Source organism: Antedon bifida, chromosome 2, assembly GCF_963402885.1.
Source record: "Antedon bifida chromosome 2, ecAntBifi1.1, whole genome shotgun sequence".
Taxonomy (NCBI): Eukaryota; Metazoa; Echinodermata; class Crinoidea; order Comatulida; family Antedonidae; genus Antedon; species Antedon bifida.
In genome coordinates, this window is record NC_136227.1 from 26,542,396 (window position 1) to 26,561,203 (window position 18,808).

An 18,808-nucleotide genomic window follows, 5' to 3' on the forward strand; every position below is an offset into this window, starting at 1 on the left:
CTGCACACTACTACACTATCTTTGACCACAATTAGAACATTACAAAATATAGACAAATGAATTGTTGAAGCAAGTAACTGTATCAATTCATAAAGTACCATCAACACTTGACTCTTGTAACAATTGAATTATAATGTCCCATTTGACGTTCCATAAGACTAATTTTAATGGTTGGTGGCGCTGTTAGTGGAGAAAAGAAAAGGAAAAAGAACATTCGATTCTGAGCAACAAAGCCAGAAAATATCCTATAAAATATTTTAATTTATATCTAATTCGCTTGCTTTTTAAAGAATTGTTCCAGGTAAATTCTGTTTTAGCAATACATTAGTCTATAGCTAGATTTAGTGTTGTCGAATAAGCTATCGGCTAGGGAGGGCTAGGCCTAGCTTATTAATATTTAATTAACTACGAGAAGAGTGATTTTCCGGTAGGGCTAGCTCCCGAGGCCTAGTACGGTAGTATCTCTATGCTAGGTAGGCTAGGCCTAGACCAATTATGCTTAAGAGGCCTACATTTGTTGGTGGTGTGTCCTAGCCTAATGACACCACCACTACTAAATTGTTAGGTGTTTTTGTGGACCTTTTTGTGCCACCACCCTGCCTGACACTTCTAGTAATTAATGCTAGGCTAGCCTAGTTTTGGTAGTGTAGGCTAAAAACAAATACAATCATCAATACTTTTATAACATTTTTGATACTGATAGTACAAAAATTGCAATGAATTGATAAGTTGAATTTAAAAGGTAGGCCTATGTAGCATAAATATAAATACATAGCCAGTGTCGTTTACATTTACACAAACACAGGAAGCCAAATTGAATTGCGGCCAGAGTGCATAAAATAGCTCCAAACTGACACAGCGACCAGGGAATATTTAAATTTATTTTGTTCATAATAAGAGGTTACTAATATTGTTTTATAGTCTTTCTTTTGACTAGATTACATTTGCAGTAATTTACTGTACAATATGTTTTTAAAATGATTCCAGTTACAAATGGTTTAAAAAAAAGTAAATTAAAAGAAAAGCACTGTATTAAAAAAAACAATCCTGTACTACAGTATCTAGGCAGTATCTAAAAGCAGTACTCCATCCAGTTGATTTTATCGTTACTGATTTGAAACGCAATCAACTCATGATTTCATCTGTCACAGCAGAGGCTCGGACGACATGGTTCACTACAGTACATTTTGAATAATTATTAATGAAAGGTATTATAGATGTTAGGTACTGTACTGTATACTGACTAAATAGCACTGATCAATACATACTGTAAGTGTACGAAGAAGAGTTTAAAAAATTGTTGTGTTTCTTTTTAAAATTTAAGTGATCAAATTGTGAATAATCTATATAATAGTTAATACAGTATTATTTTTATTGTATTTTTTTAAAAAGTCATCATAATACTATATTAATACTACTGTATGGTTATTATTATTATGTTGATTGAATAAGGTTCCCAAGAAGTTATCTTGTTCTAAACTTATTAAGATATTTAGTGAATTAATAATAATTAAGAATTAAATTATTTATTCAACAGATTTTACTGAATCATGGAAGCTGCACACAAGAAGATTCTTCAAAAGAATCGTATAATATTAGTTAACGATATGCCCATTGAAGTCTTGACTGAATTAGTGGCGAGACAAATTTTTAGTCCAGATGATGATGAAAAATACCGGGTATGTAGGGTTGTCATAACCCAATAATAATACAAAAGATACAGGTTCTTTTATTGAAATGTGATACTGGTTACTCTTGTAATGAAACTAAACATACAGTAGGCTCTACTGTATTACAAAAATTGCCACTTTTTAACTTTGCTATAATCTTTACAATTGGAAAAATGAGAAAAATTGATTGTATAAAAAACATATTAATCTGGATACTACAGTAGGCATAGCATGTTTATTATGTTTTCAAAATATTTAAATATATAAAATAATTACAGTAAATGTAAAATATAGTTTTATTATAAGAAAAACAGAAATCATCCGTAGTCAAATTTTTCTCATAATTTTTTTTTATAGGGAAAGAATGGAACAACTGATCGAAATACAGCAATCTTAAATAATATTATTCGTAAAGGGCCAAAGGCATTCCGTGCACTAGCTGAGTCGTTATTTGCTGCAGAGGCGTACCATTTAGCTACAATTTTAATACCAGACCTTACTGAAGATACATTGTACGATTTAAGCTATTATGAATTTGAAAATGATACCAAAGCACCTACGCAACCAAGTTGTGGAGACAAGCTACCTGTGCAGCAGAGTGTTGCAGAAGGCAGTGGAGATTTTAATCCCACACGCAAGTTTCCAACACAAGTCACAGAGGGTAATATAGATGATAATAATAACATTGATTGATAATAATGATAGATAACACCGTCTCAAAGTGCAACTGGACTAAATGCCAAAGACCACATCTTTTATCTCCATCTTATAGCTAAAAGGTTCAATTTGTGTTGAGCTGCCCCAAACAGCGCTCATTTGTCTACTGCGACAGCACCACTACATTAGGGTAACCCCTTACTTCCTAAAGATGCACTGTGTTCTTGAGCCACAGGTGTACACTGGACCTGCATTTATAAATCATCCTATATACACTATCAAACTTTATGTTACAAAAACAGGTGATGTGCCCATATATGGGCATATCACTACCACATTTGGGAACATCACTTGTTTGTATAGTGTAGACAGAGCTGTACATTCAAGACCATGGTCAAGGAGAGAATGTTCCAATCTATATATAAATTTACGTAAAGTAAATCGCGCGTTATTTCTAGAATGTTTACTCGATGGTATATAAAGTTGGTTAGAATCTCGGTACTGATTTTAACCACCTGATGTAACCCTGTTTACTAATTAAATTTAGTTAGATAATCAGTTATTGACAATTAAAACAAATTTAGGTTCAACGATTTGCCCCAAATAGGGGTGTTTTCCGATCTTGGTATACACTGTCTAATGGATTTTCTTCTTGAAAAATACCTGCACACAATAATACCAGGATGCTTCGCATTTTCCTATCTCCTCCTACGATAATTGTTTTTAATAGCTGAAAACCGGTTGAACAGCTCAAGTACAGTATCATAATGTTAAAGTCAGTCCGATTTTCTTTAAAAAAATTTTGATAGAGTTAATATACATTTATACAAATGTATTGATTTGCGATGAATGGAACATTCCAATCTCTCAGACTCATAGTTTGTAGGTAAATTTATGAGCCCTTGGTTTAACACAAGTAGGTAAATTTATGGGCCCTTGGAGAATAAACTTAAAACTGAGATATTGCAATACTTTGACAATATTGTAAATACGTATTAACCATTTTTTGTCGCCATTTGAATCGAAATTTTCTTACTGTGAATGTGGTTACCGTTGATATATAAACACATATACAAAGAACATTTATTACTGTGACTGTGGGTAGGCTCTACTGCTGGCTATATAAACACATAATAAAATATACAAATAAAAACTGTATTACTGACAGTTGCTTCTCAAAGTTTGTATTATTTATTAATAATGATAAAAAATATAAACGTTGTAGTGGTGTATCGTTACATGTACTTTACTATTTCAATCGACTATAACAGGGACAGTTTTAAAAAAGTATTAAAACATAAATGTTTTACTGCATTTAGTGGTATATTATTGATAGGCCTATAAAACATTTAAAACAATATTTCGTTACTAAGGGGATAAAGAATATATTTAAAAATTGTTCTTCCCATCCTCTTCCCCATCCCTCAACTCTAATGTTATATACAAAACACAAATCTAGTTATAACAATTCATTTAATTATACTAAATCATATTTTCTATAGGTTGCTTATTATACATGTCTGTAAACAAAAAACACTAATTTACTATTTTTTGTATTACATTTTTCCATTTCTCTTTACCCTATATTTAGCTTGGCCACAGAAAACTGCAGAAGAAGTTCTACAAATGAAAATGAATAAAGGAAATTATACAAGTGAAATGACCGATAGTCCACAGGTAGTGTATGTGTATTAGCTGCGTTCACACTATTCTTAGATTTGGTTCAGTGACATAATAGAATACAGTACATACTATGCAAAGATGCGTTCACATTAGAGTGTCCAACTGTGAATGCAGCACCCTCAAAAGTAGTAAGTAGAGTAAAAGTGTGAAAACAATCAAATGCAAATCAAGGAAAAGGAAAGTAAATCTTCTATAAATTAATATCATTAAATTGAAAGCATAGAAATTCTAATATAAATTGATGCAAACAAAAGGTAATCTACAGTATGTAGCCGAGATTTTGTTGGAGCACAATGGAACTGAATGATGTTTTAAACAACCCTACATTGTCAGATATTCACTTGCAGGCTCATTTACAACAGCCTTGTTTGCTGTCCTTGCTATTCTCTCTTTTACCATCTTTATTAAGAAATAATAATAATAATATCCTGGATTTATATAGCGCCTAATGTTGTGAAACCTCTAAGCGCTGAACATTATTACCCCAGTTATTTTTTCCTGATCAAACACATAATCAGTGCAAATTTGTGTCTTGATCTAACCGAGTTCCCATTTATACACCTGGGTGGAGAGAGGCAAACGTAAGTAAAGTATCTTGTCTAAGGATACAAGCAATGCGGCGAGATTTGGATTCGAACCTCGATCTTAGGATCAGTAGTCGACCTTCCAAAACACTGCGCCACACGCCCTAAAAAGCTGCTCTAATTATTATTATCTATAAATGTGAAGATTCCAATACGACTACTACTGAGTAATTTTGTTAATGTATTTTTTTTCTCATCAGAACTACACAATCAAATCGAAGCCTAGAGGGAAAGCGCTGATAGTCAACAATCGTAATTTCCGATCGATGCCGTTGCGAAAAGGAACCGATGTGGATGCTGGACAGCTTGAAAGTTTGTTTAGTCAATTAGGATTCGAGGTTGAAAATCTTACAAATTTAACATATAGTGTGAGTATTAACGGCCATATTGGTTGAAACACCGGTTCTTGTTAGATCACCAAAATTAAGCAACATCGTGTCGCATGCTGTATAGTTTGGATATTGATGGTGTACAGATAATAACACAATCAGACTAGCATGTGTTCGAGCCTATCTGTACCATACTGATTGTACTGTATCTTTAGGCAAAATGCTTTACTGTCATAGCCTCGTCCTTTAGATGGGACGTAAAACCATTGGTCCAGTGTACATGTTAAAGAACTTTCTACACTATTCGAAAATAGTAGGGGATTGTCTCCCGATCTCTTCTGGCTGCTGTGGGACCGTAGAGGGCCTGATTTCAAATGTTCTAAGTTTCCAGTTAAGCTTGAAGACAACAATAAATACCTTTACCTATTCACTTTAATTTATTTGAAATATTTATAATTTGAAATTAGCACCAAAATGAAAATTGGTTTGTCCTGAATTATATTTTGACCACTTGAAATATACAAACTATCTGAATGAATTAAAGAAGGGAAACCAAATATGGTTTAAGCCAAGGAAGTCATTCTAAAAAAGCCTACTTTGGTGCAATTTTGCTGGATTATTCTTCTATTTCCAGTAATGCACATCGACACCAATTACCACCGCTACATAGAAACCCCCAAACACTACCACCTTGCTTCCCACCTCATACAGCACCCATAATTTGTAAACTTGAAATACATACTCTCACTGGGTGCTAGGTACAGGTATGACAACTGGACAAAAAATGATTTAGAATTCAAGTACAATGTATGTTTATATTGAACTGTTATTATAAATCAATTGTGTGGTTCCTGAAAATCATGAATTATGCATTAATTACCGGTACACTATACAGTACAAATTCATTTATCATGCATTATGTATTTAATTATAATAATACATCATACATTATGCATTAATAATGCACTATGCAATTCATATGCATTATGATAATCCACACTTTTGCCAATGCACAGTTAAACATCCTAAACTAATTTCAATTTAGACTTAAATAGAAAACTTGATTTTTAAATTCAAATTTCATATTTTTTAGGACTTTTATAAAAAATTGAAGCATTACAGCGCAATGAATCATTCCCGCTATGATTGCTTCATCATTGCCGTGCTCACTCATGGTGTGAATGGTGCCTTGTACAGTGTGGACGAACGGCTCATCAAAGTAGATGATATTCAAAATTGTTTTACTGGAGACAGTTGCCCAACTCTGACTGGTAAACCAAAGCTTTTTTTCATCCAAGCCTGCCGTGGAGGTGAGTGGATGATGTGATAAAACACACACACAAGACTATCAGCATAGTCAACTGTGCAGCTGTAGACGTATTCACCATTCACACTTAGGCTAAGAGAAACACTTGAATGAAGTGAATACAATTTAAGAGAAATACTTTTTATTTATTTATTTAAAAACATATTCAGACAGGATAAAAACATATTAGAGATATTGCAACTTAAATAATATTTAAGGAAAATATCTCACAGTATTTGTGGTTGGTGAATATGGCCAGTATCATAGACCGAAACCTAACCTTTCACCCAACCTTACATGATACATGCACCCCATGTAATACACATGATATATACTGAATATGAAATATTGTTGTGGAGATAAACTATACATGTAGTTTAAAGTGTTTTTTTAGGCAAGGTCTACTTTGCATGTGTTTTTTTAGTTGACTGTGCCAATAGTAACTATTTGTTGTGGTTTCTAAGATCATGGTTGATTGTTTGTGAAAGTCATTGTTTCCGCTTATCAACTGTACCTCTCAATTCTATAGTCTTATCGGTACCTTGGAACTGTACACAGTCAACCTAATATAAAATTTTACATTCCATGCACGGTCAACCATGCTGATAGAAAAAAATACATTATGCAGATTACATCCATAAAGCACATCAATGATTGTAATTTAAAGCGTATTTTTGAATTATATGTATTTCTATCAAACAAACTCTTAAACAATTTTTTTTTTGGTTTTTTTTGCTGTAAAATCTAACAATGTTATTGACCGCTTATGAAAACAACTTTAGCATGCAATCAAATTTAATTTATTGTCTACACTTCGGTTATTCACACTTGTAGTTAAAAAAAAATTGTATTTTGAGAATTGTTTCTGCATAAATGTTTGCACAAAGAGATTCACCTCAGGAAAACTACTTGTGAAAAATTTAGACGGATTTGAATTTAAAATAGAGGAGAATAAATTTTGAGGTAAATTCTTGTCTCAATAAACCAACCTAAAAATAAAGAATTTATCTGAAAATTAATTCCTGACACTTGTAGTTGATAGAGACAATGGATTTACTTTGCTTCTGCTTTGATTAGATAGAAAATAAAGAGTTGTTATTCTTTATACATGCAAATTGTCTTGCTTAAAAAGTATTCTACAAAGATGTAACACTCAGTAACATTCAAAATCAACGTTTGCAATTTGTATTATCCAATTTCAAGTTATTTTAATAGAATTATAACATAAACTATAATGGTTACATGCATCACATTTCTCATGCGTAGAAATTGTCAATTGCTATATAAATTCAAAGATAATGTCCTTACTGCATTGTGTGTGAACTAGTACACCAATGTAACTCCTACTCGTCGTCATCGAGAAGACTTGTTCTACAACCAGAATCATAGTGCTAGTGAGTTTCGAACTCTTCTTTTTATCACTTTTCTCCCAAAAAGTGTAATGTTTCAAAGTAAAGCTGTCTTTTTTATTTTATTTTCTCACTGGAAATATACATTTTTTTTAAAGAAATGTTCGATCAAGGCGTCGAAGCCACGGATGGACCATCAGCAGATGAAGGCTCCTCTGTAGATCCTGACATACATTCTCTGAACATTAACGGAGATGTTGATAATCCAGAGAACCTTGTTAATAGGATCTTGAAAAACGAATTTGATGAAACAGATGCATTTGGTAGCAAAATATCTAAGCTGCCTAGTCACAGTGACATGCTTTTAGCCTATGCAACTGTACCAGGTAAGAACACTATTTAAGCTGTCAAGTCTACACTGTCTAAGCTACTTTTAATCTATAGAATCTTGTCAAGTCACAACAACCAAGCTTTTATACAATGCAACTGTCCCAGCTTAGTTCAACCTTTAGCAAACTTAAGCTGATAGATTTTTGACTAGACATTAGTTAGTTCTAACCCAAGTAAGAAATTGCGCAATAGTCATCAATATTGAATTTGTGCTTCCGAAGCATTTTTATATCTCATTACAACAAGTTTATTTAGTGTCAGAAGCTTTAACGTAAATTCATTAACTCGAACTAAACGATCTGTGTCGAGTATCGGTGATCAAATCATTTAAAGTCATTGAACTCTTAACCGACTGAGTATCACATCAGTGATTGTTGATCTTAATGAATAATAATTGTTAGTAGATATTGATATTGAAAGTAAATTATACATTTCGGAAAGAACGATTTTTGAAGTAATTATATCAACTTCAGCTCTAGCTGATTTCTTCCAACCTGCGTAAGTCCTGAACTAACACCTGGGTGTAAGGTTATGTTATTCATAATATTATTTATTGTATTTTTATTTTGTTAGGTTATGTATCATGGCGTAATTCAGAGCGTGGTTCATGGTTTGTGCAAGCTCTTACTGAAACATTTCTACAGCATGCAAAGGAAGAGGATCTACTTTCTATGCTTACAATGGTAAGCATCATATATTTTATATATTTTCACAGATTATTTACTTAGATTGTAACTGATCTGTTGAAATCTCTTTGTCAGTATTTTAATTAATCGTACTGTAGCAAGCAAAATATGCCCAGGTTGTCAAAAGTTTAGATATTGATGAAATAATAGTAACTATAAATGAAACACACCTGGCATTTGTAGAGACACGTTTTACTTGGCATTACCAAAATAGTTTAAATATCAATTGTAACAGTAAAGGACAATCTTGATAAAAGGTTGTAATAAATGTTGGTAATATTCGGACCTCAGAGGTTAGGGAATTGCAATCAAAAGGCCTATTAAATACATTTATAACTTATTAGTATTAAAGGAAAACTTGACCAAGGACCATATTTTTACAACGTATTAGGGATGTACACAATTTGCCAGACTTTGCCAGAAAACTCATGACATAAATTTTGCAATGCACCTGTGATGTCACAGCAATTTATGGAGACGGCTGTACGGCGAGCGCGTTCGGCGATATCCTTAATCTCGTGATGGTTGTGAAATCATATGTACATCCCTAATATGTTGTTAAAATATGGTCCTCGGTCAAGTTGTCCTTTAAGTAAATTATATATTGGTAATTCACAAGTAGTTCACTAGTTCCCCACCCAATCTACAATATATTCCACACTTTTAGAATATATTTATTATTAGTATTATTAGTACAGGTATTACGAATAAGTGACCTAGCGGTTAAGATAGTGGAACCGTAATACATAGTCATAATATCAACAAGTCTTCTCGGATAAGGATTCAAGATTCAAGATTCAAGAAATTTTATTTGTCCATAAAAATGGAAATTCACTTTGCTTGGTAGATTAAAAACAACAATATTGCAACAATTTAAAACTTGCAGTATTATAACAGATTAAAAATACAAGATAAAAAGTTAAAAATACTGTTAAAAATGTAAAACTATTTAAAAATTGCATTATCGTCTTACATTAGAATTAAAAATATGAATACTATTTACAACAAAGGATTTTCTAGTTCTGCAAAGGACTATAAACTGTAGGTATGTAGTGTACACAAAATGCTCATGTGCACTTTAAAGAACCTATAGAACATCTTTCAAGACAAGTACTGTAGGTGGTTGCCCCGAAGTACTATTTCACACAGCAACTGTCACACACAGCCACTACTTTAAAAGTAGGTCTTCTAGGCCTCCTCCTAATAATCCATTTTTTTAATGTGGAACTTACGAAGATAAAGATACCCGCGGCGGCCCAGGGCCTGTTTCAAATGTAGCTTAAAAACTTCCCAGTACAATTCCGATCTCTATAATCGCCAACCTCCAACCCCCACCTTTTTTATAGTACAGTATAATACAGTTTAACTTGAGTTTATACAGTAGATATGTAGATGCAATAATACTGTAATAAAGTAGATTAAGAAAGCAAATTTTTAACCTATGTCTACAAAAATATATTTCTTGATGTATATTTGTTTAATTTCAGACGCTAGATTTCAAAATCAGAGGTAAAATTTCCTCTGGATTATTATCTTAACAAAATAATCCAAAGTTGTTTTGCTACTAGAGAATTCTTAGTTTTTAAATTATTATTTTTTTAATCAAACTGATAGTTTGTTTTGCCATTTATGGTATGATATAACTTCGACCTGTCATTTGAGTTTATCTGTTCATCAACCTCACAGTTCTTAGATTATTTTTCTGCAAATGAGATTGTACACAGTTATATAATAATACAGTTTGCCATTTAAGATATGATTTATAAATTCTTCTTCTGAGTTTATCAACCTCACAGATGTTAGATGACTTCCCATCAATCTACTTATGACAAAATATCCTTCTATATTATCTTGGATCATATGACTTATAAATGAATTATTTGAAGAAATCTTTGAGAGTTAAAAAGTAACACTAACACCAACCAAGACTTGTACTTGGATTGCTTTTCCATGTACAATATCCTACCCATTAGACCAATTGTGTTTTCTTAGTCTCTGTTTTGAAAATCTCAATTGAAAACCTGTAACTTGTCCACAGTTTTCCACATACATAAGAACCTCGATCCCCGCATGAGTCTGGTTTCTTTGTGAACCTCACTCGCATTTGTTGTAAACAGGTGTACTGGATATTTACATCAAACCTAGGGGCAGGATTTTCTTCACATTAAGAAAATTGTACTGTATTTAAAGCTTCTTTTAGAGTATATTTTCTCGCAGGGTTGACCTTTGTGCTTGAAAATGTGAAACCTTCTTGAAATAGAGGTTCTGGAAAGAAAAACATTTATCAAAATAGATATGTGTTATCAGTTTGTGTGTAAAACGGAAGGAGGCTTACATCATCAAGGAAATGAGATTTTAAATTACTGTCTTTAAAGCTTTCAACTTTCTTTAGCCAAAGTCATAAATTTCATTACTCTGTAATTGTTATGTTTTATTATTTATTAGGTTGTTTATTACTTCTGGTGTTATTTTCAGTTTCAAAAAGCTTTAGAAAATGAGTAACCCATCATGCAGATTACCAAAAAAACTAACAATATTTAGGATACGATTAAAAAGCTGTATTATTTTACTCTCCTGTTTTTTAATACATTTTTTAATGACTGTATTTTCTATACATGCTTTACACCATGGTACCAATGCATTTATTGTACCAATTTACCATCATGTACTTTCTTAAATTGTAATTTATATGACTTTTTATTTATAGGTGAACAACAAAGTAGCTCGTGCATTTGAATCTTCTTCTGGGCGTAACAAACAGATGCCAGCACCTGTTACCATGCTTACTAAAAAACTGTTCTTCTTTCCTGGTCATTATGAATCCTAAGAACTCAAAGGTGGGCTACTGATATCTTTTTTTTTCAAACTGTTTTTCATAGAAGTAAGTGACAATTCATTACAATAACATAATGTTTGTGTTTGCTACAGTATACAAACTTATTTCAGTTGTAAACGGTTTTAAAACATCAAGTCAGATATTCTTGGCATGTGGTTTTTGCTGCTATAATTATAGGGTAATATCGAACTGATGACTGCTGGTTGCGGTTACCCATACCTCACTCGTGACGTGATTCAAAGTTTTCAGTTCGGGAAAAAAATGTTCAACTCTATTGCGCGTATGTATTTGCGTTACTTTGAAGTTGGAGTCAGTTTGGTATTCAGTTTCTTGGAGCACTTTATCAAGATGCATGTCGGCATAAGCACTCCTTAAAATGGGATTTATTTTTATTTATTTTCTTTTTAGGTAGTTCTGAAGCCTGATTGGCAAACATTGAACGTTGACTATACCCTATTATTGGTAAACTTTTATTTTCTTCTGTAAATATAATAAATTGAATCATGATGGTTAACAACATTTGAAGGTTTACAATTAATATATTATAATAAGTATGGAGATATTATTGTGAAAAATAAATGAATGAAATAAGTAAACGTACTTAAGAAAGGGAAGAAACACCATCAGTTTTACTAGTTTAAGAAACATGTAAAATAATGATATTTTAACTCAACTCATATCTCTAAATTGTTAGTTTGAATAGCAAAACATGCCTTTTGAGGAAAGCTTATTTCGGGTGTTGGTACTTTCAATTAAAAACTCAAAAGCTGTTTTGTACTTAATTTAGCTGTTCTAGTCTACCTTTAAAAAATATCAGTATCTTCTGACGACAAATTTCTTTGCTTAAAAATTGTGATGTTTCTTAAGTACTTGTAAGTTTACAATACTAATGCTATAACATTTAATTTCTACCATTATTAAATAACACAGTTAACTGAACTTTACTAAACTTTACATTCCCATAATAAGCAACAATTTCCATTATTAAACTGAGTAGCAATAATTCTAAAATAATGATAACAATTCCTTATACTCACGTTTTTACTATTTAATTAAACTTATTATTATTATCATTAAAAAAAGAAAAAAAACAGAATTGTTGAAGTCTGGTAGCACATTTTTTGTTTGGAATACCATACCAAGATTTATATATTAATACTGTAAAACTTGACGCTTTTGACTTACATGAGTAATTTTTGTTTTAAGATATGTTATCCTCTGATAAAAGTAAAGTGTTTTAGGATATTACAAATTCATTGATATAAATTAAATGTTCTGAATTACTAGTAACACTGGATAAATCATACAATAATCATACAGTAAAAAAGTAAGTAAACAAATGACTGGAGAAGTAGTTTGGTGCTAAACATGCTTGCCTTCCAATCCCAATGTCCAGGGTTCAATCCTGACCTAGTGCCAGGGTTGTAACTAACGACTCTTTTAACTCCCCTCCCTAAGCCTCAAATGAGACTTACATTATAAACTTGATAAATTATAAAATAGTTATCCATCCTGTAAGTGGTGAGTTACTCCCTGTTAGATGCGTATGAAATAATAATTTTTAAAAATGACTTAAGATTTTGAGAACTGTTTAATTCTAATTCTACCATAATACCATTTTTGTAGTATTTTTTGGCCAACACATATTTCACAATTGAGGGACATCTAATGTGTTGTTAAATATCACATTTTGTTATTGGCTAATCATAGAGAAATTTATAAAGTTTGGATTTCTTCATATTCATGATATTTAAGCAGTAGTAGTATGTCAAATGTAATTAATATAGCAGAAAAGATCAAGAAGCCTTGATAACATGATTGGTTTCTTTTCACGGCCAATTTAGAACTTAAATTTTAATGTTTTAGCATATTATCAAATAAGAATTTTCAATTTCGTTGATTACATGCATTTAATGTACAAAATCATGCTTTTTAAAGGCACTGACATTTTCCGACTTGTCTTTATTATTCTAGTACTTAGTTTTTAACAAAATATTGAAATGTTATCAATAATAAATATTCAGAATTTATTTTCCTTATTCTTGGTTATGGTTGAATGGTTAAGATGCAATGATAATTATGAAATATTCTACTGTTTTTAGTTAAAAGTTAGAACTCTTGAATCTAATACTTAATTGTTAATGTTAGAATGTTATTAACGCAATTATGTATGAGTGATGCTCAATGAAATTAATCTAGTGAATAAAACCGTTCATAATATTGAGACTTAGCATGATTAGACAAACATTACATACAGTAGAAGCCAATTCCATTATGATTTGATTCTCTGAAGAATTACCAAAGTGTCACTTGAATATTGATTAATTTTTAACTAAAAAAGGCTTGCAATGGAATCGTATTTTGTATTCATTTCATTTCACATCTATTCAATTCATGAAAACTTAAAGATGTATTGTCCCCCTGAAAAACAATTTTTTAATTTTTTTTTTTTGAATATGCCAGTTTAATGTCACATAATAGTTATTAACTTCGTCAAAAAATTGGATCGAAAAAAAAATTATTTACCTGAAAAAATTGGAATTTAAAGCAAAAAATGGTCAAATTGCCTGCCAGCCAATGGATTTTTGGTTGAATTTAACCATTTATTATGTTATTTTATAAGTGAAAACATCATTTTTTTTTCTTCGGAAGTGATTAACTTTATGGAAACTACAAAATAACCTATTCAAAGTCTGATTTAATTAATCTTCATTTTTCATGTTTTTGGGGGACAATACATCTTTAAACAATGTAAACAATATAAACAAATAAAGGGACGATGTCAAAATTATTCTACTTTAGTTAATGCACTAACTGCATTTTTATTTACTCTTTAAGATGCAATTATTTAGGAATGGTTTTTTAAAATCAAAGTTTATTAAAGTAAATGCCTCATAAACTCATTGAAAGAAACTAAAATCCTACATTTTTGCAGTAAAAAAGTTACTGCAGTAACTGCAGTAGAATGATAAATGATCCCATGTGTTTTCCGATGAACTAAGCACGAATAGGTTTAACAGTAGATAGTTTCTTTTGATGTTAACCGAAACCATGCAGTAAAGAATATTCTTTACTCCATGCTGAAATCAGTATACACATTACTTCCATATAAATACCATATTTTTTGGGTACGACTTACCTTATGTATGTATACTCTTAATTAAAGAGAGACCAGTTTCTACTCAGAAATAATTGATAGTTAATTTTAGAATGATATAGGCCTATAGTGATTTATATAAAGCTTGGTTCACACTAGGACACAACGAAAGGACATCGAATTGACCAATCACAAGCGACAGTCCCAATAACCCGTCGCTTTTGATTGGTCAATTTGCGGCTTACGTCTTTGCGTTGCGTACTAGAGGGAACCAAGCTTAAGCGGTGTTTTTTAACAAGCAAGAACAGTAATGACATACTGTAGGTTGGGAGTTGGAAGTCCTGAATATAGGATACGGTTTTATATTTTAATGTCGGATGCTACATATTTGAATTGAGCTTGACTCTGGTCAAGATAGTCTTGTTGCTATTTATAGAAGTTCGTTCAATGAATCGCCGATGATGTGCAGGTTGGTACATAGTATGGAACGCCATTTGTAATGCTTTATCATAAGTTCACCACTATCGTGAACATTATACGTTGACTGTGTAAAAGTAGCATAATTATTTGCTTTGATTGCCCATCTACGTGTCGATTGGAAATTGTTACATTTATGGTATCTTTATTACGGTAACTTTACGAATGTGTGTGTATTAAATAAACAAACACTTTGCACCTGCTTTAGACATTAACATTGTGTCTGCGACACGTATTTTATTTTAGTATGTTATAGTATTAAATGTAAGCTTAATTTGTTTTATTGCTAGTATTATTATTATTTTTGTACGTACTTAAATAAACGTTTATCTAAATAATATTTTGTTTTAAATTAACTATTTTCAGTTGTTTGGTTCCAAAAAAATAAAAAATAAAATATTTCGAAAAAAAGTGGGTCATTTTAAAGTATCATAATAGTTATTAACTATCACCAGAAATTTGTCGAAAAAAAAATCATTTAACTGAAATACAGACGTTTTTTTGTTAAAAAAATAACTTTAACTTCCAGTCAAAGTTTTCGATCAAAACATATCTCATAATGAAACGCGCTTGTTTGGCTACTCTGTATGCATAATCATAAAACTTCCTCACGATCTGTGTGAAAATACCTTCTCAACCGTGACGAGTTGTAAACAATCCTAATTAGCATATATGCATAATGCGTACTCGTTCGTGGTTTGAAATCTTTGTTTGCTTTCGCTCCGACGATTTTCCAGACGAAATGTAATCTAAACTAATTTACCTGTTAATTACGTATACTTGTTGTTTTTGGCTCGAATTTTCGACTTAAAGTGAATAACTTTAATATTACTTTGATATGGCCAATTTAAATTTAGAATATTTTGACCTTCATTTTTTTGTGTTTCAATGGACAATACATCTTTAAGTATCGATCAATGACATTACAAACGGTAAAATAATTAGTTAATAATTATTAACACTTTTTGTGATATAAATTCGTCTTCCAAAATCAATTGCTGAAGCAGATAATTTTTTTACTCTACAGCTCACTATGTCGGTTGGTCGGTAAATACGAACTTGAGCACGCGACTGCATCCATGTATATGGCCTTGTTCAAAATAAGTACGGTAGCTGACCAATGTCATTTGGTAATTTTCCGACATTCTAGCCGACCTTTTAGCTGGTTTTGCAAAAAGGAACAATCGTACAACATTTTTATTTCACTTATGTTGTATTCCGGTAATGGTATGATAACAACTAGTCATCTCTTGTTGGGATGTCTGCTTCCACTTGTTGAACAATAGAACCTCTTTCTAAACGTGGGTGGTGATCCATCGCGTTGTGATTGGTCGAATTAGTTGCGTAGCCTAGGTTATTGAGTTGCGTCCTAGTGAGAACCAATCTTAAGGGACCCAGCTTAAATAGTGGTCGGTAGTTTTTACAGTAACAAGTACTTGTCCTCGTTCGTGTTACGGGAAAGTGTCCCCGCCCCCGGTGTCCTTAAGAAAAGTAGTGTAACGCTGTCAAAAGATAATGAATAACATAGAGAGTCGGGTTTAGTGGTTTCATAATATTCGATTTGAAGTTGTTCTATAAGGACGAATTTTACAAGAGCAGACGAATGAGACAAAAAAAACACACTTGCGTTTTGTACAATCCGAAGTTTTGCTATGAATGCGATTTGAAAGGAGTATTAAATATTTTTTTAAATTTTGTTATTAAAATACCACCAATAGGCCCTACAAGTTTACAAACCGCATTCAATGCGTTTCATTTATACCGTACCGCAACAAGGTACAAACAGGTACAACACATTTCTAATTTTATATGGTTGAGCTATATTTCCTGCCTGAACAATGTATGCGATAGTTATTGGGTAAAGGCATGACATGCGTTTTTCCCAATTATTTAGAAATGTCAAATTTGTCTTTTAGTTGTTACGGTTTCCTGAACTACGACTTAAAACTTGGTCAATAATTCTGGTTAACCAAGGATAGAAAAAAAATGTTTTATTTATATATCAGTCAGGGGAAAAATGGCAAAATGTTTCCTACTTTCTAGGATTTTTATCAGATAATCTATATTGTTTTGACTACTCTTATAACATGACCACAGTGCTGATTTTGCCATTTTTTCTCTAACTGATATGTATATTACTATTTATTTTTTTCTCCATGTTCTAACCCTCCAAATGTTCCTCCTAAACTCTGGAAAATGTATTGATAATTCATTTCTTAATGTACAAAGATTTACCGTTTATGATTGGTTCCCACTAGAACGCAACGCAAGTAAGCCGCAACGCAAGCGAATTGACCAATCACAATCATGGTAGATCCATCGCTTGGATTGATCAATTCGCTTGCGTTGCGGCTTACGTCCTTGCGTTAAATGCTAGTGGGAACCAAGCTTCAGTTTTCTCAAAGCTAAATTTCAAATTGAAATTGTATGCCTAAACCTTGGTGGAATTTACGTTTAATCAGAACAAATTGGTTTTCAATGTTAAATGTCTTATTACAAATTACAATAATTGGCATCTTGCATGAATTGACATCATTAGCAAAATGCAATTAGGCCTATTAGTTAGCTAGATGTTCAGTTTTAGTTCTGTATACCATTTTAAACAACTGCATATATCATATAGACTATTTTCTTCCGGACGTGCTTTGAGGTTTGCACATGCCCAGTTCGAGTGTCCAAATTCCCATTTATTCAGCCGTATACTGTACTGTAAGCTTCCGCGTGATACAGTTTCCTAATGCTTCCGTCCTCATGAACGTACGCGGTACACCCTCCCCAACTGAGGGGAAAGAGTCCTGCCTCAGTGGCAAGATTAATCCACACTTTCAAATGACCACAATACATGGAGAGCATTAAACAAATCAGCATGTACATAATCTCCATGCACAGACCAGGATAACCTTGTATTAACCTATGTTTTAATGAATATCTCAAAATTAAAATGTGAACACACACACGTTAATAGCCATATTTCATTATATTGGTATATTTAGGCCTCATGAAATTAATGAGTTTAGATGTTCACGTACAGTATCTTTATCCAGGGCCTTTAATTATTATTAACGATTTTCAAAAATAAACAGGTACCTGGTGTTTGTGTGGTGGTGTTTTCATATGTATAACACAAGCTCACCGATATGTCATAAAAGAGCTTGTCCGTACTGGTTTTATCAATAAAATGTCCTAAAATGTTATCTTCAATGGCATATTCAATATTTTAATGACAATATATATTTCCCTTTCTATTAGAGGAATTTATGTTGACTCCAAATCGCCCCAAGTGCCCAGTAATAGCGAACCTTATGTATACCTAACTGTTTTCCTGTGGTTCTATCCTAGGAAACCGGTACATACTGCTGCTATAGGCTTATAAGTACGGTACCGGTACTGTAATCAATCTTTGTAATTTTTTTGTGGATTTTTACTTTTATGTTGAACCAAAGAAACGATAAGGAATAAATTACCTTCGTGACGTTTCGCCGACAATCTGTCAGCTGCTTCAGACTAAAGCCTGGGTTGGAATGGTCTGGTTTTTTGTAAGTGACGCTGAACAGCGCCACCAGCCGTCTGGTTGGTATTGACGGTAGAGCGTCTCCGCTGGCCCCCTCCTGCTTCAACTTTTTCCAGCAAACTATCATATGTATGTGGGAGGTCATACCCACCAATGTCTCTGTTGATATTATGTGGTCTTTTTCTTATGCAGATAGATTCTTTTATCTTTCTTTTGTCTGTCTGTGCTTCTTT

General features: G+C 32.2%; 1 protein-coding gene across 1 annotated transcript; it reads left to right on the forward strand.

Moving 5' to 3' along the window:
* Window positions 1-178: 178 nt before the first annotated feature.
* LOC144858808 (caspase-7-like) lies at window positions 179-15,342 on the forward strand. Its single transcript, XM_078714925.1, has 10 exons — window positions 179-301; window positions 1,538-1,679; window positions 2,028-2,331; window positions 3,919-4,004; window positions 4,795-4,962; window positions 6,017-6,233; window positions 7,737-7,964; window positions 8,542-8,651; window positions 11,362-11,491; window positions 11,899-15,342. Exons 2-9 carry the CDS (start codon window positions 1,551-1,553, stop codon window positions 11,479-11,481), a joined length of 1,362 nt encoding a protein of 453 aa, XP_078571051.1. The 5' UTR covers window positions 179-301; window positions 1,538-1,550; the 3' UTR covers window positions 11,482-11,491; window positions 11,899-15,342.
* Window positions 15,343-18,808: the final 3,466 nt, after the last annotated feature.

Bases quoted from the DNA above. Each gene is read 5' to 3' on its own strand.
- LOC144858808 (XM_078714925.1), top strand. From the start codon at position 1,551: ATGGAAGCTGCACACAAGAAGATTCTTCAAAAGAATCGTATAATATTA. The intron at 2,332-3,918 runs GTAATATAGATG...CCCTATATTTAG, and splicing joins TCCAACACAAGTCACAGAGG to CTTGGCCACAGAAAACTGCA. The intron at 4,963-6,016 runs GTGAGTATTAAC...CATATTTTTTAG, and splicing joins TTACAAATTTAACATATAGT to GACTTTTATAAAAAATTGAA.